Source organism: Neomonachus schauinslandi, chromosome 5 (genome assembly GCF_002201575.2).
Source record: "Neomonachus schauinslandi chromosome 5, ASM220157v2, whole genome shotgun sequence".
Lineage (NCBI taxonomy): Eukaryota > Metazoa > Chordata > Mammalia > Carnivora > Phocidae > Neomonachus > Neomonachus schauinslandi.
The window spans coordinates 7633467-7656797 of NC_058407.1; the positions used below are offsets into that span (position 1 = coordinate 7633467).

Below are 23331 nucleotides of genomic sequence, written 5' to 3' on the forward strand. Positions count from 1 at the left end.
ATGAGAGGGGATAGGGTCAGAGGGAGAAGCAGGCTCCCCGCCGAGCCGGGAGCCCGATGCGGGACTCAATCCCAGGACTCCAGGATCAAGCCCCACATCAGGCTCCCTGCTCAGTGGGGAGCCTGCTTCTCCCTCTCCCTCCCACTCCCCCACTTGTGCATTCTCTCTGTCTGTCAGGTAAATAAAATATTTGGGGGAAAAAAAAGATTTTATTTTAAAGTAATCTCTCCACCCAGCATGGGGCTTGAACCCACAACCCTGAGATCAAGAGTTACACACTCCACCAACTAAACCAGCGGGACCTTATTTCTTATCTTCAACACACTAAGCTCACACCTACATCAGGTGCTTTGCACATGCTGCTCCTACTTGAAATCTCTCCTCCCAAAACATTGAAAGGCTGGGGTGCCTGGGTCGCTCAGTCGGTTAAGTGTCTGCCTTCAGCTCAGGTCATGATCTCGGGGTCCTGGGATTGAGCCCCACGGTGGGCTCCCTGCTCAGTGGGGAGTCTACTTCTCCCTCTCCCTCTGCCCCTTCCCCCACCTGCTTGTGCTCTCTCTCAAATAAATAAATAAAAATATTTTAAAAAAAATACTGAAGGGCTGCTTTCTTATCAATTAAGTATCAGCTCAAATATCTCCTCTTCTGAAGGGCCGACCCCAACCACCCCAGTTAAAGCCATGTCACGTCCCCACACTTACCCTCTCTACCACAGGATCCTACTTTACCTTCCTCATAGCACTTAGTAGCTACAATGTTGTCTACTTGTTTATTTTGTTTGCCCAGAACTACAATATAAGATCCACTATTCTTGTTTACTGTTGCACTCGCAGGGTCTAGAACAGTGTTAGGCATATAGTAAAGCATTCAATGAACATTTTGGAAACAGCTAGTTCAAACGGCAACAATGTGCTGCTCCCCTAGTGCTCAAGATGACGACTCTACTCCCTCTGCCCAAATTTTAGATTGGAAGTTTGTTTACTCATCCATTCAATCATTCATTCATTTACTCAACTCCAGTCAACAGCTGACTATAGGATACCCGAGATGGTACAGTGACGTGCAACCAGAATGACCCGTTTCCTAATTCCCAAGGTGGTGGTGGTGGTTGTTTTAACATAGCACTTCACAGAGAACTTCTGCCAAATTTGTCAGACTCCTTTGTACTTAAAGGCCGTCTCGGATTTACATGTGAGGTTACAGGACTTCCCCAAGGTCACATGAGAACTCAGCAACCCAGTACCTCAAGGCAAAACCAAAGACCTAAGAAACATATTTGCAAGTGCCCAACCCCTTTTATCTACCATCCAGAGTCATGTGCACACAAATAAAAAATAAATACGAAAGAGAAAATGGGACTTTTCAAAATGTTGACTACCATTTTTTTCACTGTTTCTAACCTTACAAGCTGATGGCAGGCACTGTTAAACAGTGGAACACTTTCAACTTAAGGAGATCTGTTCTCAGGTTATGAAGCATTAACTGTACCCTGGGTGATAGGCTGAGTCTTGACGCCAAAGAGAAGCAGTATAGTGCAGGTGCTAGGACCTCAGACTCTGGAACCAAAAAGGTACAGATTCAAATCACACCTGCTAATGACTAGTGACAAGGCCCTAGGCAAGTTTATTTCATGTTACTTAATTTAATTATACTTAACTATACAGCACTTACGAGGTATAGGCAGGGTTCTAAATAGTTTGCAACTATAATACAATAATTAGATAGGCCAGATGTACTATCATCATCTATATCTTACAGGTGAGGGACGCGGCAGAGAGAGGTCAAGTAATCTTCCCAGTCACAGCTAGGGAATATTAGAGTCAGCTTTCAAGTCAAGATAGTGTTATGCCAGAATCCAGGTTCTTAACCCTCACACTGTGTTTCTTCTCTAATCCTGTGTGTCTATTAGAGCCACTAGGTCCGCCTTATCTCACAGGATCATGTGGGATTACTGGCACACAGCCAGGTAAATGTTAGCTACTCTTCACGGCAGTAGTAATTGTCATCATTCTATTACTGACCTTCACCTTGGGTCCAGCCAAGGGTAGAAGAAAAATATTTTGGCTGAGAAAGACTTCCAAGGCCCTCTGCAGTAAAACACATTAGAATATAGTACAAATTACACAAGAATGGGAACTGTCTGCTTTGCTCATCATTGTATTCGAAGCGAGTGGTGATTATTCAATAAATATGCAGTGAATGAGGTAGGAATAAACTGAAACGCATGGACAGGGTTCTGCAGCCATGACAACTAAGGTACTACCATCACTTCTCAAATGTAGCTAAACACAAAAGAGGTAAATTTACAAGGTTCTCAGAGCAGTGTTAGCTGGCCATTACTTAAGACAGCCTGGCTTTTGGGAGGCAATGTGGTATACTGCTAGTCATTCACCTTAACTGAATGAACAAACAAGGATACCTGGATTTTAATCCTCACTCTGCTACTGGAAGTCACCCAGGCTCCCAAGGTTTTATATTATCCATCTATAAAAAAGGAAGTCGGACTACACGATGATCATAAACAAATATATTCCATTTTCTTATCACTTCATAACAATCTGAATGGAAGCCTATTACCAAGTACTCAATAAGCATTTATCAATGAAGATCATCCCAAACTGACAGATGAGGACACTAGAATTCAAAAGTAATTTGCTCAAGGTCACAGGGTCAGCAAAGAATATGAACTATGGCCCAGATCTCTTTCTGTACTAGTCTAACACTAACGCTTTCCAAAACCCTTTTTCAGTTCAAAAATACTGTAATATTAGTCCTCTCTTCCAAGATCACCAAATCTGTAATCATTTAACATCAAATAATATTGCCTGACTTCACTACACCATGGGACAGCAGGATCAGGAAAAAACAACTACCTTTCTTTGTACATCATTAACCTAGAAAATCAAGAATTCTAAAGAGACGGGCACCTGGGTGGCTCAGTCGCTAAGTGTCTGCCTTGAGGCTCAGGTCATGATCCCAGTGTCCTGGGATTGAGCCCCGCATCAGGCTCCCTGCTCTGCGGGAAGCCTGCTTCTCCCTCTCCCACTCCCCCTGCTTGTGTTCCCTCTCTCGCCGTGTCTCTGTCAAATAAATAAATAAAATCTTTTTTAAAAAAAAAATGAAATCATTTGTCTTAAATACTTACGATCTCTCAATTCTGGGCAAAGATAAGGGGTTTGCCCTAATTATCTCTTTAGAATTCTTTTTTTTTTTTTTTAAGATTTTATTTATTTATTTGACAAAGAGAGGCACAGCGAGAGAGGGAACACAAGCTGGGGGAGTGGGAGAGGGAGAATCAGGCTTCCCGCCAAGCAGGGAGCCCGATGCGCGGCTCGATCCCAGGACTCTGGGATCACGACCTGAGCGGAAGGCAGATGCTCAATGACTGAGCCACCCAGGCGCCCCAATTTCATTTTAAACCCTATGGTCTAAATTTAAGCAATGTGATTAAAAAAACAAAACAAAACCCTAGTAACACAATGCTTCCTGAGAGTATAGCACATAACTTCTTTAATTTTATAATCAAAGCTGTGCCACTTGATTCAAAACAGATTCACAAAGTTAAATGTAAAGGTTGTTAGAGAATGTCTACTTTATTGCTTGCTTTATTAACAAAATACATGCTTGGGGCGCCTGGGGGGCTCAGTCGGTTAAGCAACTGCCTTCCGCTCGGGTCATGATCTCAGGATCCTGGGATCTAGCCCGGCGTCTGAGGTCCCTCGTCTGATGCTCCTCGGGCTCCCTGCTCAACTTCTCCCTCTCCCACTCCCCCTGCTTGTGTTCCCTCTCTCGCTGTCTCTGTCAAATAAATAAATAAAATCTTAAAAAAAAAAACACACATGCTTGACATTGAAACCTTACATATAAAACCTCTGTAGTGTTGTTAAGTTAGGAGTGAAGAAAACCATCCGGCAGTCACAGTCAATTTAATAGATGGTTCATAACAGGAGAGTCAAGGTCAAACTGTTGAGTCTCTTTATCCTCCCACCTAGTAACTGAAAAGCAACTGAGCTCAAAATACTCTATACTAGTACTCTCACAAATACAAATGTCAGCTCAAGGATCACACTCTGGCTCATAAAAGACAGACTGACATGAACAAGACCAAAAGGGTAAGTAGTGCAGATGCTCCGGCCACATCACCTCGGTGACACTCAAGAGAGCACAAACTTTCACCTACTTTCTAGCAGTTTTGTCACCTATCCAATGAGAATAAATGATTATATGAATAATCAAATGATATGATGAAGAATTAGAACAGTCTTGCAATCTTGCAAAGATGAGAGACTACTGTTATTGTTACTATTTACTATGTCTGGGCCAGGAAAGTCCCCTTGCATTCTTGGCTATATGTTCCACAGGATCCTTTTAAATTGGAACAGGGTACTAAACTCTTCTACAGTCTCCAGGCCTGGCAATCGTAGATGCACCTGGCTAGCAGGACTCTGCTGCCGAGAGATGAGAAATGAGGCCTTCAGACTCTGGGCCTAGCGGGCTCCACAATGACCGCGCCCCCTCAGTCACCTTGTCCTCACCTTGAGGAACGGAAAGACACCCTACAAGAGAGGAGAGTGCAGTCCTCAGAAAGGGGTGCCTCCACTCTTCACCTGACAGCCACTGCTTAGACCTACGCTTGCCACGGGGCGGGGACAGGACCGGGAGAGCCGAGCCGGGACGCCTTGACCTCGGGCGCGGGAGGAGCCGGCACCGGCGCTAGGCCCGCGGTCCAGACAGGTACACGAAAAGTCGGCGGGAGGTCGGGCCCGCCTCGCCTTGCCTCGCCCACAGCCGCAGGCATAGTAGGAGGCACCCCGCCCTCATGAACCCAGAGGGCCCTGAACTCGCTCACCTGCAGCCGGGTCACCAGTAGGCTGTAAGGCGCCATTTTGTGCACTGACAAAGATGAGGTCGCGTGAAAATGACGTGACCACTGCGCATTTAAAGCTTTGGGGCAGAGGCGGGGCCTAAAGAGAAACGCATAACGGTGAAGGCGGAGCCTCCGTTGAGGGGCCAGATGCCGGCGAGCGCAGTGGGCGGAGCTTCCGTGTTAGAAACGGAGGCCTGAAAGGAAAAGAGCTGCGTAAGAACACTTGCGGAAGTAAATACCGGGCACATAAATGTGTTATCGAAGGGCAAGTTTCAGTTGTCTCTTCCATCCAAATCTGGGAAAGGCATTTTTTTAATGACTTCCATGCATCTGCCAGGACCTGGCTCCCAAGCCACGACGGAAACTCCTACTTTTTAACTTGAGGTTTTGATCACGCGAGAACGAGCCAGAGCGAGCGAGAGCGAACCGGTCTTGATGAAGCCTGGAGGACCAATCACAGCGACCGGGAGGCTGGAAAATGGAGGCTAAAGGTCGGCCGGAAGTTCTTTAAGCTTCCGGTGGCCGGCTAGCGTTTGGACTATGGCTAAACATCATCCGGATTTGATCTTTTGCCGCAAGCAGGCTGGTGTTGGTGAGGCAGCTTTCTGCTCCCAGCTGTCTGGGTGGGGATGGTGTTAGGAGCTGGGGGGGTCAGAGGCTCCCATCTCATCCTTAGGGTTTTGCCTCGGAGGCGCCACGTTTCCCGCCTCACGGTTGGTAGCATGGGAGCGCGCGGGTTTGTGGGCTCTGATGGAAAGAGGGCGGGGGCGCGCGTGCTGGGAGCCAGAGGCGGGCGGCCGAAGTGAGGTCCGGGGAAGCTCAGATTGCCCAGGACCTGGGAGCGGCCTCAGAAGGGTGTGGGTTTGCTTTGCACGGAAGCTTACGAGGAAGGTAAGACGGATAAGAGCCCTTAAGGCTCACTCCAGTCCCTGCTGTGTCGCCACCCCAAACTCGAGGATCTTCGTCAAAACCAATTCTAACTGTACTCTTTACCATCTTTGATCTTGCAGCCATCGGAAGACTGTGTGAAAAATGTGAGTGGAACACGCCCTCCCGAACACCCCACTCCTTCCCCTCACAAGTTTGTGTAAAGCCAGCAAACGGGCATTTCCAGCAGTAACACAAAGAGGGTTTTGAGTAGATGTGCCTGGAAGTATGTGAACATTGAGTACTAGGCTGCAACCAAAGCCCTCTCCATCTCCCCGCTCCAACTTGCACATTTTAAACATTATGTTTAGGGGTTTTGTTTGTTTTTAAAGATTTTATTTATTTATTTGTCAGAGAGAGAGAGAGCACAAGCAGGGGGAGCGGCAGGCAGAGGGAGAAGCAGGCTCCCCGCTGAGCAAGGATCCTGATGCGGGACTTGATCCTAGGAGTCTGGGATCATGACCTGAGCCGAAGGCAGTTGCTTAACCAACTGAGCCACCCAGGCGTCCCTATGTTTACGTTTTGAGAAAATCTCTAGCTTTGGCCAGGAGATGGCCTGACCCTGTCCCCAAAACACACATACACAGTTCTTTGCCAGTAATGATAAAGAGTTCTTGTCTATGAGGCGATGTTCTAACCTCTTTATATATTAGTTGGTTAACTTACATGTTGAAGGGATTGAGATGGACGCTGGGTTAGCTGAGTTTTGTGATAACCAAAATAGAGGGTCCTAAAGTCACAATCAGGTGGAGACTACCGTATTTCCCCATAGCAGGAGGAGGGCAGTAGACTTAAGGGGGTACTTGCATGTGGGCATAATTCCATTCTCTCTTCTTCACAGGTGATGGCAAATGTGTGATCTGTGACTCCTACGTGCGTCCCTGCACTCTGGTGCGCATATGCGATGAGTGTAATTATGGCTCTTACCAGGGGCGCTGTGTGATCTGTGGAGGCCCTGGAGTCTCTGATGCCTATTATTGTAAGGAGTGCACCATCCAGGAGAAGGATGTGAGTGTATACTAAGCTTTCCGTCTGATCTTTGCTGCTTTTATTTAGTAACTCTTTGCCAACCACGGCAAACTCCTATGGCCTGTGGAGATTACTATGTTCAGCTAGGCACGTAGGTTATAATTTCCTCAAGTTCTATGAGGTGAGGTGGGTGTAGTCCAATAAAAGGCAGTTATTTTGCATCAAGGGCTAAAATGCAACAGAAGCAAAACTTTGTCAACGTCAGCAATTTGGAGAGCCCTCTCTACTCCTTTGATGTCTCTCTGATTCTTACTCAGAAACAACATCCTGCACTTTGTGAGTCCTGGCACAGTGCATAGTATATAATAGCTACTCAGTCATTTTCTTTACTATCATTAAAGATTGTTTTAGTGGATGTGGTGACAGTTGAATTTGGGACAACTGAAGTTGATTCCCACTTTGGCTAAAGAATGCCTTTGGTCTGATATTGCAGGATTGTGATTCTGTCTTGTGACATTTTTGCCCCTTGACATCGTGTGGCGGCAGTGGCTATTCAATTCCTTTAGTCAAATGCCAGGATAGAGGGCTTGTAGATCTATAACAAAAGCAAGTTTTACTGTTTTTGTTTAGGTTGGAAACAGGAACCTTCTTAGGGGGGTGGGGACTATGAATCTGCTTGTTTTCTTCTCCTTATGTATGACACAGTAAAAAGAAGTGTCGGTTGGCTGGGTGGCTCAGTCGGTTAGGCGTCTCCCTTCGGCTCGGGTCCTGGGATCAAGTCCCACATTGGGCTCCTTGCTCGGCAGGAAGCCTGCTTCTCTGCCTGCTGTGCCACTCCTGCTTGTGCTCTCTCTCTGACGAATAAATAAAATCATAAAAAAAGTTCTGTGGTTGGTTTTTTTTTTAAGATTTTATTTATTTATTTGAGTAAGAGGGAGAAGCAGACTCCCTGCTGAGCAAAGAGCCTGATGTAGGACTCGATCCCAGGACTCTGGGACCATGACCTGAGCCGAAGGCAGACACTTAACCAACTGAGCCACCCAGGCGCCCCCCAAAAAAAGTTTTTTTTAAGTGTCAAAGTAGTACCACTAAGCTAATAGAAGGTACCTGGTTACCTAATCTAGGGTAAGGCAAAAGATAACATGAGGAATGCCTGGGTGGCTCAGTAGGTTGAGCAGCTGACTCTTGGTTTCAGCTCAGATCATGATCTCAGGGTCCTGGGATCAAGCCAGGGTCAGGATCTGTGCTCAGCAGGGAGTCCGCTTGAAGATTCTCTCTCCCCTGCTCCTCCCCCCTCTCGCAGGTGCATGCTCTCTGTCAAATAAATCTTTCGTTTTTAATTCTTTTTTTTAAGACTATTTATTTGACAGAGAGCAAGCATGCAGCAGGGGGAGCTGCAGAGGGAGAGGGAGAAGCAGGCTCCCTGATGAGAGGGAGGGGCTGGGTCCTAGGATCCCAGGCTCATGACCTGAGCTGAAGGCAGATGCTCAACTGACTGAGCCACCAGGTGCCCCTCAAATAAATCTTAAAAGAAAAAAATGGGGGCACCTGGGTGGCTCAGTCGTTAAGCAACTGCCTTCGGCTCAGGTCATGATCCCGGGGTCCTGGGATCAAGCCCCAAATCGGGCTCCCTGCTCTGCAGGAAGCCTGCTTTCCCTCTCCCACTCCCCCTGCTTATGTTCCCTCTCACACTGTGTCTCTGTCAAATAAATAAATAAAATTTAGGGTTGCCTGGGTGGCTCAGGCGTTAAGTGTCTGCCTTCAGCTCAGGTCATGATCCCGGAGTCCTGGGATCGAGCCCCGCATCGGGCTCCCTGTTCGGCGGGAAGCCTGCTTCTCCCTCTCTCACTCCCCCTGCTTGTGTTCCTGCTCTTGCTGTCTCTCTCTCTGTCAAATAAATAAAATCTTTAAAATAAATAAATAAATAAAATTTTTTTAAAAAATGATACATGATTCTTAATGTTCCCATGTGCGGACTAGTATATAGATGTCATCCTTTATTCTTCACAATAACTTTGTTAAATAGGGATTATTGTTATCCCCATTTTGTTGGGGTTTTTTTTAAGATTTTATTTATTTGTCAGCACAAGCGGGGGAGCAGCAGGCAGAGGGAGAAACAGGCTCCCTGCTGAGCAAGGAGCCCAATGTAGGACTCCATCCCAGGACCCTGGGATCATGACCAGACGCTTAACCGACTGAGCCACCCAGGTGTCCCATGTTATCCCCATTTTACAGTCTGTCACCCAACTAATAAATGGCAAGTGCAGATTGTCTGAGTAAAGCTAGTGGTGTCCCCATTACACCTTGTCATCCTTTCATAAGTTCTTCTGGTAGGATGTGCCCATGTTGAGTAGAAACACCCAGCCCCCTCAGTCTATGTATTTGGAGCCTATCTAGCCCCAGGAAGTGGGACATTTCAGTTGATGATTTAAACATTATCCTATCCTGAACTCTGATTTGCATTTATCTTTGTGTGTCAAAGCATGTCTTTATCTATCTGATCCACCAGCTAGGTTGCACTCCTTTAGAGAAAGGACCTTGGTTTCACTATTTATTTCTCCTCTTCCTGAGTTTTTGGTATAGTGTCTGGTATGTATTATATGCATGGTCCACATTTTGGTACTTCTCCTGTAAGCCATCCATAAGGTCTGGTATACAATAAGTATTTTATAATTATTTATAATCTATAAGCAGTGAAACTATGGGAAGGCAACAGCAATGATGAGAAAAATATGAACAGGTCTTAAACTAGCTACAGAGTCCATAAAGACATTTTTTTTAACTTCTACATGGTTGTAGCTAGAGTTCTTGTCTGGAATAAGCTTGTAACCAGAGTGCTTAATAAATGTTAATTACTGTCTGACTTGTCTGCATGTGGTGCGTGAACTGATACTTTGGATCTTTCTGCTTCATTCCGTTCCTGATAATTATTTTAGACATCACTCCGTCTACTTCATACGTACAGGAATGTTCTGAGGATACTTGAGATGGCATCTAGCTTACATTTACTCAGCAGTAGTTTCCAAGGACCACAAAGCAGTCCAGTGACATGATCCAGCCTCTCAGCCTTACAGATCTTCATGTAGATTAAGTCCCTCAGACCTTTTTCCTAGGCAGAAATCCTCCTGCAACCAAAGCAAGCCCAGTTACTGTACTCCTCTTCCTGCCATTTTCATAATTTATAAGGGAATTAGACCAGTGAATTAAACGGGTTCCTCACTTAGTTTTTCAGCATCAAGAATACTCAGGAGTCATATCTGTGGGCGCTGCTGCCAGAGGACTCATTCGTAATTTCTTACAGTGCAGCCTCATACTGATCTGATATCCCCTTATCCCTCAATTTCTTTATTTCTTTTATTTATATTTTCTTCAGCTCTCCCAACCAGAAGACAAGGGGAATAGCCACTAACGTTTATAGAGCTCTTGCTGTGTGCCCCAAACTGTGCTGAACATTCTTTTTTTTTTTTTAAGATTTTATTTATTTATTTGAGAGAGAGAGAATGAGAGCGAGCACATGAGAGGGGGGAGGGTCAGAGGGAGAAGCAGACTCCCCGCTGAGCAGGGAGCCCGATGCGGGACTCGATCCAGGGACTCCAGGATCATGACCTGAGCCGAAGGCAGTCGCTTAACCAACTGAGCCACCCAGGCGCCCTGAACATTCTTTTCCAAAAGTTCTTTGTGATACAAACGAGAAAACTAAGGCTTCCAGATGTTAAGCAACTTGGCCCAAGGTCACATGGCTAATCAGTGGCAGATCCAGGACTAGAACCCAAGTTTTCTGACTCCCTGTTTCTCATGTTTTTCATTTCATTATTGCCCCCTAAAGAGAAAGTTAAAATTCAAATTATATTTTCTCTCTAACGAGAAAAATTAAGTTCTAAGGAATAATATTTTATTGGGTGATGATAAATACAAACCATGGTAATATTGAAGATGGTTTCATCACTTTTAAGAATGGGTGGTTAGGGGGCGCCTGGGTGGCTCAGATGGTTGGGCGTCTGCCTTCGGCTCAGGTCATGATCCCAGGGTCCTGGATCGAGTCCCGCATCGGGCTCCCTGCTGGGTGGGGAGCCTGCTTCTCCCTCTGCCTCTGCCTCTCTCTCTCTCTGACTCTCATGAATAAATAAATAAAACATTTAAAAAAAAAAAAAAAAAAGAATGGGTGGCTCAGTCCTTAGGCGCCTGCCTTCGGCTCAGGTCTTGATCCCAGGGCCCTGGGATTGAGCCCTGCATCGGGTTCCCTGCTCGGAGGGGAGCCTGCTTCTCCCTCTTCCACTCCCCCTGCTTGTGTTCCTTCTCTTGTTTTGTCGCTTTCTGTCAAATAAATAAATAAAATCTTAAAAAAAAAAGAATGGGTGGTCACAGTCAAAGCACTGCCTCAAACCACCTCACTATATTGCTATTCTCAGGGTGGTTAAGGATGTGCCTCTCCCTCTCGCTGTTTTTTTTTTTTTTTTTTTAAGATTTTATTTTTTTGACAGCAACACAGTGAGAGAGGGAACACAAGCAGGTGGAGTGGGAGAGGGAGAAGCAGGCCTCCCGCTGAGCAGGGAGCCCGATGTGGGGCTCAATCCCAGGACCCTGGGACCATGACCTGAGCTAAAGGCAGACGCGTGATGACTAAGCCACCCAGGCGCCCTCCCTCTCACTATTTATATCATTCTCTTTTCCCTGTTTAGTGTACAGCAGAGCTGTTAGGCTGAAAAAAAAGATATTTGGTAGTTTTCAAAATTAATTCATAAGTTTACCTCCTTTACAATTTCTTAAACCATGGGAAAGTTTTGGTTTTTGCCTCTGAGAAGCCTGGATAGTAAAAACACCAGACTAGAAGGCAGAAAGCCCATGTTCAAGTCTTTGCTGCGAACATGTGGGTAGCTTTAGGGAATTCTCCCCAAAAAGGAAGTAGTATCCCTGTTATTTCATGGATACCATTATTGAGAGCTTAAAGGCCTTTCAGATGGAAAACATGATACTATTGTTAAGGTCCCAATCAATGTACACTCTGGTTTTCACATTATTGTTACTCACTAAACAGTTGTCAAAAGAATGAACAACATTGGGGTGCCTGAGTGGCTCAGTCGTTAAGCGTCTGCCTTCAGCTCAGTTCATGATCCCAAGGTCCTGGGGTCGAGCCCCACATCGGGCTCCCTGCTCGGCGGGAAGCCTGCTTGTGTTCCCTCTCTCTCTGTGTCTCTCTCTCTCAAATAAATAAAATCTTAAAAAAAAAAAAAGTATGAACAACATTTGGGGTGCCTGGCTGGCTCAGTTGGTAAAGCATGTGACTTTTGATCTCAGGGTCTTGAGTTTGAGCTCCATGTTGGTCAGTAGTTTACTTTAAAAAAACAAAACACGGGCACGTGGCTGACTCTTGATTTCAGCTTAGGTCATGATCTCAGTGTCCTGGGATTGAGCCCCATGTCAGGCTCCACCCTCACTGGGGAGTCTGCTTGAGGATTCTCTCTCCCTTTCCCTCTCCCCCTCCACCCCACTCTTACTCACTCTCCCCTGCAAATAAAGGTTTATTTATTTATTTATTTATTTTTAATTAAAAACAAAAAACAGGCACCTGGCTGGCTCAGTCAGTACAACATGAGACTCTTGATCTCCGGGTTGTAAATGTGAGCCCCTTGTTGGGTATAGAGATTACTTAAAGAAAAAAAAGGAACAACACATTTAATTTCAATTAATAAAGCAGGCCTTGCCACTAGCACCCATTTCATAATTCTTTGCTATCATTTGTAAGAAAGATGTAGGCCCACTTTCAGTAATTGTATTTTTCTTTTTTTTTAAGATTTATTTATTTGAGAGAGAGCACAAGCAGGGAGGAGGGGCAGAGGAGAGGGAGTAGCAGACTCCCCACTGAGCAGAGATCCTTAGGCGGGGCACTTGCTGGAGCAAGCAGGAGGAGAGGGAGAGGAGCAGACTCCCCACTGAGCCCAGAGCCCAATGTAGTCCGGGGCTCAATCCCAAGACTCTGAGATCATGACTTGAGTCAAAATGAGTTGAAGCTTAACCGACTGAGCCACCCACGTGCCCCAACTAATATTTTAAATCCAACACTTACCACTACCAAAACATAACGTAGCAAATGGAAATCTATCCAAAACTGAAATGCAGGAAAAAGCAATGAAAAAATTTTTGAGATCAGAAAAACACAATTACTGGGGCACCTGGGTGGCTCAGTAAGTTAGGCGTCTGCCCTCGGCTCAGGTCATGATCCCAGTGTCCTGGGATGGAGCCCCGCCTCAGGATCCCATTCACAGGCATATTCAACAAAAGCTAGCCTGTTCCGGAGAGCACATCCTCATCTCATACAGCATTGGTAGAATTTGGGAACAACAATTAGAACCTTGGGAGATGTGTAGAAAATAAAACGCAGGAGTGTTTAGGCAAGAAAACAGGAAACAGTCTGTGAGAGACAATGCCATAAAAACCAAAGATCTCATAATCCGATACATTGGTTTTCCAACTGTTTTTTTAATATTTTTTTTATTTTTTTGACAGAGAGCAAGTGCAGGAACACAAGCAGGGGGAGTGGGAGAGGGAGAAGCAGGCTTCCCGCCGAGCAGCGAGCCCAATGTGGGGCTCGATCCCAGGATCCCAGGATCATGACCTGAGCCAAAGGCAGACATTTAAGGACTGAGCCACCCAGGCGCCCCCCAACTGTTTTTTAATATGTAGAGTCCTATCTTCAGAAAGTGTTTTACAGGGGCACCTGGCTGGCTCAGTCGGTTAAGTGTCTGCCTTCAGCTCAGGTCATGATCCCAGGGTTCTGGGATCGAGTCTCACATTGGGCTCTTTGCTCAGCTGGGAGCTTGCTTCTCCCTCTCCTGTTCTCCCTGCTTGTGCACTCTCTCTCTGTCAAATAAAATCAGGAAATCCATTTATTTAAGTATTTATTGATTTGTAATTCTGTAGATAGGTTCTACCATTGTGGTAATTTTATACGTGACTAAAAAGAGATACAAAGAGATTAATAACATCAAAAGTCAGGTGGCCTGACACCACAATCTACCATCTTAACCTAAGCTGTGAGTACGGAGCTGCCCAGTTTGAAGGATGGGTCCTTGTATTACCTGGCACCTCACAGAACTCTGCAGGGCTCTCTACAGTTTGTACACATGGACCTGATCTGGTCCACTTATTTTACAGTTAGGGAATATGAGTCCAAAGAGAAGTGATTTGCCCACAGTCGTGCAAGTCAGTAAGGCATAATAAGCCTAAACAGGCTGTCATAGCACAACATTTCATAGCATCTCTAAAGATAAAGAGCTTAGAGCATGGTCGTGTTTGGTATCAGGCCACCTTCACCGTAAGAGGCAGGTGCTGCCTCATTTGCCCCAGGACTTTAAATAGAGCTTACACGGCCCGAGTTCACATCAGGAGCTGTTGGTGGGGCTGGGCCCACTCCCTGGCTCCCTCAGCACACTGAACTCCACAGATAGCAGTTCTCAAGGTAATATATACTACATGTTTTTTAGAAAATAATGAAATGTTAGCGTTGGCTTTGTGTGTTTTTAGGGATTTTTGTACGGTGTCGATATTGGCCCCCCCAAAAGAGAAATCACCTAAATTAGAAATGAGATGTCTAAGGACTTGATCATTAATTCATTCTAAAGCCCAGTGTCCCAGGGAGCAACCTCCTTTGATAGCAGTGTTTAATAAAACCAGACCTGTGAAGGTTTTCTCTAGTAGCATCTTCCCCAATTTTCCTCCCATCATCCCAGATCAACTGAGGTAGTCATTATTTCTGCAGAACACAGCTTCCCAGGGGCTTCACTGAAACCGCTCAAGCTCACAAAATGGCCAGGGGAACGTGTCATTACAAATAGGTACGGACCTTCAGCAGCCATCTCTAACACAGGAACACTCTTCCCCCAAGACCATGTGTCAAATTAAGTGAATTAATAAGGACACATCAAGCCCAGTTTTCTCCTATGGTATTTAACATGTAAAGTACTATCTCCTAAAGCCTGTAGGGTTTTTTTGCCTTGGTGGTATTCTTCCCTTTCTTGAGATGGTGGAGGAGAGCTAAAGAGCTTGATCTATAGATGATCATTACAGATTTTTTACCTCTCACTTGAAGAAAACCCTTTGGATATCTTAAGAGTTAAATTCTACCTCAGCTATATCATATTTGCAACAGAAGTGGGCCGAGAATCCAACATTCTAAGTGCAGGCCACCCTGTCTAGAGAGTGGACAAGCCCTGGGCACATTCTAGATGCTCAATAAATTCTTGATGATTGACTGAATAGGATAACTGAACGGATAAGGTAAATGGCTAAACCCACTGATCCATAACTTATTTTTATCTTCAATCCCTCTCAATTCAGGCTCAAAGACTTCTAACAACTTCTCTATCCTGTTTTCCAGAGAGATGGTTGCCCAAAGATTGTCAATTTGGGGAGCTCTAAGACAGATCTCTTCTATGAACGCAAAAAAATACGGCTTCAAGAAGAGGTGATTGGTGGGTGGCCTCTTCCTCCCACCCAGTGTGGCAGCTGCCAGAAAAGACACCTACCACCACCAGCACAGAGGGAGTAGGCACAGGGCACTGCCTGAGTGCCTGTTAGTACACGGGCCCCTCTCCACCTTGCCTCTCCTCTTACCCGGAAAAGAAATCTTTCACAGAACACTCTGGCACACCGTAGCAGAGAAAAATAGATAGACTGGTTCATGATTTTTCTTGAATTCAAGAAACAAGCATGTTTTCCAAATTGCTATGTTCTCTCTACACCAAGAGCTTCTGAAACAGGAATAATATCATCTCAGTCTTCTGTTTGAGGAATTGACTGTGAAACTACCGCAGTGAGAAACCTGTTTTTGGCAGCTGTCCTTGATGAGACATCTGCAGTGTGGTGGGGGGCTCTCCGAACAGTCAGCGTGGGCATTGGATCTTGTAACACTTAGCAGGTGGTGCCTGTTCATGTTATTTTTCTTCTAAGAACTTGGAATCCCTTTCTGTTGCTGTTGTATTAATAAAGCAGGTGTTTCTTTTCTGGTACTCGGTCACAGTCCCAATTTAAGTTTGACTCTAGGAATTTATTTTAGTCACCCAGGAATTTGTGATTCAGAATAGACGTATTGGGATTCATCAAGCACCTTCTTCTCTTTTTATTGCTGGAAGGAATTCTAAACCATTGATGCCTTTCGTTATAGATAAATCAAGATTGTTTTTAGAAACTTACTATTTTTTTCTTCCTGTTCAACTTTTTTTTTTTTTTAAGATTTTATTTATTTATTTGACAGAGCGAGAATAGGAACACAAGCAGGGGGTGTGGGAGAGGGAGAAGCAGGCCTCCCGCTGGGCAGGGAGCCCGACGTGGGGCTCGATCCCAGCACCCTGGGATCATGACCTGAGCCGAAGGCAGACACCCAACGACCGAGCCACCGAGGCTCCCCTCTTCCTGTTCAACTTTAATTTGAACTGAAGAAATTACTTCCAACCATGGTCACAGGGATGAGACAAAATGTGTTCAAACTGATGAGTTCAGAGAACGGAACTTGGTTGATTCGTTTCACAAAGTGGACATAAATACATTGAGTATATGTTCCCTTTTTTTATTATTTTTAAGTAAATACACAGAATAAGGGCAAATTCAGATGTATCCTTTACCCTAACGCAACTATTTACTTTTTGCCTGCTAGAGGTGATCAACAGGTTATCCTAAATAATCATAATTTGAGACTTTAGTCAAGTGGTCTTTGACACCATAGATTTGAAGCAGGTTTTGAGTCCTTAGGAATACAGAGGCTTGGCCCAAGTTACACTGGAATTTAGCAGCAAAGACAAGGAACAAAGATAGTCTTCTGACTACTTATCAGAGCTTTGGTTTGGATCAACAGAACGCTTGATTAATTGGGATATATTGAGGGTCAAAAATTGAATTAAAATATAATCTCTGCCTTCAAGAAATTGAATAATGAAGGCAGCCAGAAACAGTTTAGAATAACCCAGGGAGGATGCACAAAGGAGGTTCTTGGCCTAGGTTGGGGGCACCTCAGGAAGGCCAGTGGAAGGTCATAGCCACAGGGGTAACGATAATCCTTAAAGCTTTCCTGTCTCATCTCCTACCACTCTTCACACTCTAGCCACTGGGGCTCATTTCAGTTCCTCAACTGCTGGTTTCCTTCCTGCTCAGTGCTTTTTACCTATTAAGCTCTCTCTAATGCTCGGTCCCCCTTTTGTCCAGCTGTTACACATCCTTCAGACCTTAGATAATATTGCCTCAAACGATGCCTCTCCTGACCCCCAATCTACGTTCATTCCTCTTGTTGGAATCCCACATAGCACCATAGCATTTTGTTGATAGTGTTTGGTGATTATTGACAGCTCTCCATTAGGCTGGCTCCATGGTGGCAGTAACCAAGTCTGTTTGGCCCAGCAGGTAGCAGCTCCTCAGTATTAAATGAATAATTGAAGTCAAGATAGATAATAAACTGGGCTTTGAAGGATATATTGGAATCTACAGGCAAAGGGGTGGGTTGGGCAGATAACGACATATGTGTGGGGGAAGCAATCTGAATGGGCAATGTGTTTGGGGAGCTCTCTGAGCAATTCTAAAGTGTGGGTCAGGGGGATTATGGTGTGTCAAAATTGTAGAGACCAAGTAATTTTCAGATTAGAATTTGTCACTGATCCTATAGTAATTTTAGTTTTAATGTGTACTGTAAGTCAAAATGTTTTGTCTGGATAAAGACAAATCAACTTTTAAAATTTGCTTATTAACCACCCTGGTCCACATAACATCTTGCATTTACAAACAGATCAAAAGCTACTCCTTAGGGGCGCCTGGGTGGCTCAGTCGTTGGGCGTCTGCCTTCGGCTCAGGTCATGGTCCTGGGGTCCTGGGATCAAGCCCCTCATCGGGCTCCCTGCTCAGCTGGAGGCCTACTTCTCCCTCTCCCACTCCCCCTGCTTGTGTTCCCTCTCTGTCAAAATAAATAAATCTTTTTAAAAATTTTTAAAAAATTAAAGCTACTCCTTAGTTTCAGCAAAACACCACTTTAACTGTGCTCCATCAGACTTAGCGAGCATACCTCTGAAGGGTATTGCAACCGAGTTTAAGATGAATGCCCAGATGATTTCAAGGGCATACCCCACCCCCATGCTCCATTGCTGAATGGAGCAAGTTCAACCTCAACCCAGTGAAGTCTGCTGAACTCTGCTCCTCTCTCACCTAGTTTCATAATCCAGTTGTTGGTTTGTTTCTTTTCCAAGGCCAAGAGAACAATACAACTAATGAGTTAAGAACACCTGTGATAGGGGCGCCTGGGTGGCTCAGTCGTTAAGCGTCTGCCTTCGGCTCAGGTCATGATCCCAGCATCCTGGGATCGAGCCCCGCGTCCTGGGATCGAGTCCCGCATCAGGCTCCCTGCTCCGCGGGAAGCCTGCTTCTCCCTCTCCCACTCCCACTGCTTGTGTTCCTTCTCTCCCTGTGTCTCTCTCTGTCAAATAAATAAATAAAATCTTTTAAAAAAAGAACACCTGTGATAAAGTGAATGGTCTTGAAGTTCACACTTGATCTTAGCCAAAAGGCCGAGAAGCGATTGGTCTTGAAGTTCAAATCCTTAATTGTCTATTTTGGAATTTCAAGTTCAGTCCTCTTCAGTTTTAAAAATTAGGATAATAATAGTACCAAATTCCGCTGTTGGGAAAACATAACTTACAAACTGAATTTTAACCTCTAACACTATACAATTCTGTGGCGAGAATTAGAAAATGATCTCAGCCAACTGTATATGTCTACAAAAAATCAGAATGGTCTTAAAAATTTTAAGTGTTGGGGCGTCTGGGTGGCTCAGTCGTTGGCTGTCTGCCTTCGGCTCAGGTCATGATCCCGGGGTCCTGGGATCGAGCCCCACGTCGGGCTCCCTGCTCTGCGGGGAGCTTGCTTCTCCCTCTCCCACTCCCCCTGCTTGTGTTCCCTCTCTCGCTGTGTCTCTCGCTGTCAAATAAATAAAATCTTTAAAAAAATTTTTTTTAAGTGTTTTTCTCCATTGTTAAATAAGCATTACCTGGGGCGCTCAGTTGGTTAAGCATCAGAATCTGGATTTCAGCTCAGGTTATGATCTCAGGGTTGTGGGATCAAGCTTCATGCTGGGCATGGAACCTGCTTAAGATTCTCTCCCTCTGCCGGGCGCCTGGGTGGCTCAGTTGGTTGAGCGACTGCCTTCGGCTCGGGTCATGATCCCAGAGTCCCGGGATCGAGTCCCGCGATCGAGTCCCGCGATCGAGTCCCGCATCGGGCTCCCTGCTCGGCAGGGAGTCTGCTTCTCCCTCTGACCCTCCTCCCTCTCATGCTCTCTGTCTCTCATTCTCTCTCTCACAAATAAATAAATAAAATCTTTAAAAAAAAAAAAAAAGATTCTCTCCCTCTGCTCCTCCCGCCTCTAAAAAAAAAGCACTACCTAAAAAATAAACAAGTATACCTACGTAGGTCTAGTTGAAATAATTGAACTCATCATGGTCAGCCTGAGAAAGTGGTGCCATTTCCTGGATTTACGGCATTATTATTATTTATTAAGTATTCAGTATTTGATATTGATTTCTAGGTTTTAAAAAGAATAGGTGTCTTCCAGTTTCTCAAATATACTGTACACACATAGTAATTTAATTTCCTTTTTTTTTTTTAAGATTTTATTTATTTATTTGACAGAGAGAGACACAGCGACAGAGTGAACACAGCAGTGGGAGTCGGAGAGGGAGAAGCAGGCTTCCCGTGGAGCAGGGAGCCCAGTGCAGGGCTCGATCCCAGGACCCTGGGATCATGACCTGAGCCGAAGGCAGACGCTTAACGACGGAGCCACCCAGGCGCCCCTTAATTTCCTTTAAACATTGTCCTCAGGATGCCTGGGTGGTTCAGGCGGTTAAGCGTCTGCCTTCAGCTCAAGTCAGGATCCCAGGGTCCTGGGATCGAGTCCCGCATCGGGCTTCCTGCAGAGTGGGGAGTCTACTTCTACCTCTGCTTCTCCTCCTCCCCCTGCTTTTGCTCTCTTGCTCGTTCTCTCTCTGACAAATAAATAAATAAAATCTTTTAAAAAACCAAAATTAAAAAAAAATAAATATTGCACTCATTCCATGTGCTCTTGCTTTAAAAAAAAAAAAAAGTGGGGCGCCTGGGTGACTCAGTTGGTTAAGCAACTGCCTTCAGCTCAGGTCATGATCCTGGAGTCCCAAGATTGAGTCCTATGTCAGGCTCCCTGCTCAGCGGGGAGTCTGCTTCTCCCTCTGACCCTCCCCCATCTCATGCTCTCTCTCTAATAAATATTTTTTTAAAAATTAGTTAATTTTGGGGGTGCCTGGGTGGCTCAGTCGTTAATTAATTTTTTTTAATTTTTTTTTTAAGATTTAATTTATTTATTTATTTGACAGAGAGAGACACGGCGAGAGAAGGAACACAAGCAGGGGGAGTGGGAGAGGGAGAAGCAGGCCGCCTGCTGAGCAGGGAGTCCGATGCGGGGCTCGATCCCAGGACCCTGGGATCATGACCTGAGCCGAAGGCAGAAGCTCAACGACTGAGCCACCCAGGTGCCCCTAAAAGTAATTAGAATGTGTGGGCTGGGGCACCTGGGTGGCTCAGTCTGTTAAGCATGTGCCTTTTGGCTCAGGTCATGACCCCAGGGTCCTGGTATTGAACCCCACATCAGACTCCCTACTCAGCTGCTCCCCCTGCTTGTGCTGTCAAATAAATAAATAAATAAAATTTTTTTTTAAATGTGTGAGCTTTATAATCAGACCTGTATTTGAATTCTGCTCTGCTGTTGACCTTTAGTGAGTCATTTAGCCTTTCTTTGTTTCTTTTTTCTTATCTATTAAATAAGGATAGGGGCACCTGGGTGGCTCAGTTGGTTGGGCATCTGCCTTCTGCTCCGGTCATGATCTCAAGGTCCTGGGATAGAGCCCCATGTTGGGCTCTCTGCTCAGCGGGGAGTCTGCTTCTCCCTCTCCCTCTGTGCTTGCTTTCTCTCTCAAATAACTAAAATCTTAAAAAAAATTATAAGGATAACAAGGCTTACCTCTTCAGGTTGTAAGGATTAAATTTGACCTTGTAAGTTCCTTACCCTTATGAAGAAGTCTTTACATAAATAGTAGTTCTTTTACAGTGGGTTCCTGCTTTTTCATAGATAAACATTTAAGTCCTGGCATGGAAGGTCCTCGAAATGGTTCCCTCTTCATTTTTAAAATGTTAATGTGTCAGTATACACCAAGATAGTACATCCACCAGGTGTGGACCTTGGCCTGCAAGTTAGCAGCTTCTAAATTAAGATTGGGGTGCCTGGGTGCGCCCGCGGTTGAGCGGCCCACTCTTGATTTCAGCTGAGGTCATGATCTTGGGGTTGTGAGATCGAGCCCCCCGCCCCACCATTGGCTTCTGCACTAAGCGCAGAGCCTGCTTGGGATTCTCTCACTCCCTCTCCCTCAGCCCCTCCCCCTACCCCCACCCCTCTCTCTCCAATAAATAAATAAAATCTTTAAGATTAACCAGTTTGTTAACTATACTGGAAATAAAAACAAAAGAAAAAAGAAAATTAACTCCACGGGGAATCAAACTGAACTGACCAAATTTCAGAAAAACGATGTCACCCTATTCTGATCTGCAGCTCTTTAGTAGTAGTTTGAAGCTAGGCATAAAAGTGAAAGATTATTTGCCTCGGTTGAAATTTTCTTGCCTTGCAAAAAAGGACTCCAATTCCCATCTTTCCCCAGTTATTTGGTTGCTTATCAACTCCATCCCAAGTGGCCTGCTGCCACCAAGGCTAAAATGTTGCTTTCTTTGAACACTGCAGTTTCAGTGTCCAGGCAAACCTTTAGTGAGGTTTGTTCTCTCACATTGTTGAATAAATAGCAGTCATTTGCCCTGCATCCAATTACTTCCCTGAAGCCAGTTTTGTTGGGTTTGTCTTTGCTCCTGCCCAGCTGGAGCAGTGGATCTGAAAAAGTCAAATATGAGGAGCTATTTTCTTAGATAACATAAAAGGAACTACAAAATTTTTCACCCTAGCATGTGTGTATGAGAGAGTGACTCACCCCTGAGAGTTAATTGGAGTTAATTATTACCAGCCTGACTTGTCAAGGCAACAAAACATCTGGTATAACTTGCTTACTCTCAGACAGGGGAGTTGCTTCTGAAGCTCACCATTTTGAAAACATGGTGTGTACCTTTCAACATAGGATTATTTAAAATGGGAGGGGACTGTGGGATGCTTGAGTGGAATTAAGCTCACAATTAAGCCCTGGCAAGATGAAGTCACACACTGAGGAGAGAAAACGTCCTGTCTCCTCCTCGCCACATGACAAATGGACACATAAGCAGTTAAGAATGGTGATTACCTTTCGCCCCTCTATTTTATCCCTTCCTATTTATATGCCAACCCTTTACCCAGAGCTCCCAACTGCCAAGGAGGCTGGACTTCTCAGTTTTGTTTTAGTTAAGTTGCTCAAGCCTGGTGTGTTTCCAGCACTGCAGGGGAGATTAGAACAAAAGCACGAACACGCAGAAATCCTATGCCTTCTGTCCAGGGATTCTGTGCGCCCTCCCTCAGCCTGCACTGAATTTAGGTAGGAGATGTCTACCCTTTATCTACTTATATGGACTCCATCCCTCCTTCCTGAGATGCCCTAGGAGAATTCGTTTCAGTTCACCCTAACGGTTCTTTCTCATCGTGTTTTATAGTAAGGTTTCTTGTTGGGGAATACACACCGAACCGTGCACAGGATATGTAGGATGCAATCTGGCCTGAACAGTTACCTTTAAATTAAGGATAACAACTATTTGAGCCAGGCTTTACATCCTGTATCATATTTAATCCTCACACGATCTCCATTTTAAGAACAAGAAAACAGGTTTGATGACGTAAAGAGATTTGTTACCATTAAATCAAGATAACACGGTTGGTGGACACAATTGGGATTCAAACCCATTGCTGCCTCTAATAAATGACTTCAAATACCAGCATCCTTTGCAATGCCTCATTGCGCAAACGCACACTTTTCCCAAAGGCCCAGCGCTCGGGTTTTTGGCCCCCATTCTTAATCCTAGCGGTTGGATGGGAAACCCAATCAGAAGCCGCCTCTCCCTGCTCCCCGACCAATGGGAAGGCTGTTGCTAACACACAGGTTATATTTTTAGCTCTTCGGTGCTCTGGCACCCTGTAGGTCGGCGGGGTCTCACTGCTCACGTGGAACACGCTAGGGCAGAGCAAGGGAGGAGTGGGGAGCGATGGGGAGGGGAGGGAGGTGGAGAGGGAGGAAAAAGAAGGGGAGGAGTGGAGTGGGGCAAAACGGAGCGGGGCGTGTAAGTGACGCTCTGCCCCTCGCTGACGCACGAGGCAAGTAGTCCCTGGAGGTGCCCCAGGGGCTGAAACGCTCAGTGTGTGGGGGATGGGGGATTTCGGGCTCAGGCTCCCTCGCGACTCCCTGTCCCTTTGGAGTTTGCCCTCCAGTCCGGCCTTTTTCTGCTGCAGTCAAGGAAAGCGCTTTTAAACCCCCACACCACCGCTGCTCTCTGCCCTTGCAAAAAACAACACACAAAAAAAGATCAAGGAACAAACAAATGCAAACTGT

The 23331-nt window shown here is 45.3% G+C and overlaps 2 protein-coding genes across 2 annotated transcripts in view; one reads left to right on the forward strand and one right to left on the reverse strand.

Moving 5' to 3' along the window:
• ACO2 (aconitase 2) overlaps positions 1 to 4960 on the reverse strand; it is a 56001-nt gene extending 51041 nt beyond the window's left edge. The window contains exon 1 of the mRNA XM_021687444.2: positions 4850 to 4960. Within this exon, the coding sequence (XP_021543119.1) occupies positions 4850 to 4885 (36 nt within the window). The 5' untranslated portion in view covers positions 4886 to 4960. The remainder of the gene's footprint in view (positions 1 to 4849) is intronic.
• A 359-nt stretch (positions 4961 to 5319) lies between these two features.
• PHF5A (PHD finger protein 5A) lies at positions 5320 to 15768 on the forward strand. Its single transcript, XM_021687722.1, is given in 5 exon segments — positions 5320 to 5459; positions 5878 to 5901; positions 6636 to 6802; positions 15138 to 15200; positions 15202 to 15768. Coding segments are annotated over 5 exon segments (333 nt in total). The 5' UTR covers positions 5320 to 5407; the 3' UTR covers positions 15229 to 15768.
• The last annotated feature ends 7563 nt before the right edge of the window (positions 15769 to 23331 follow it).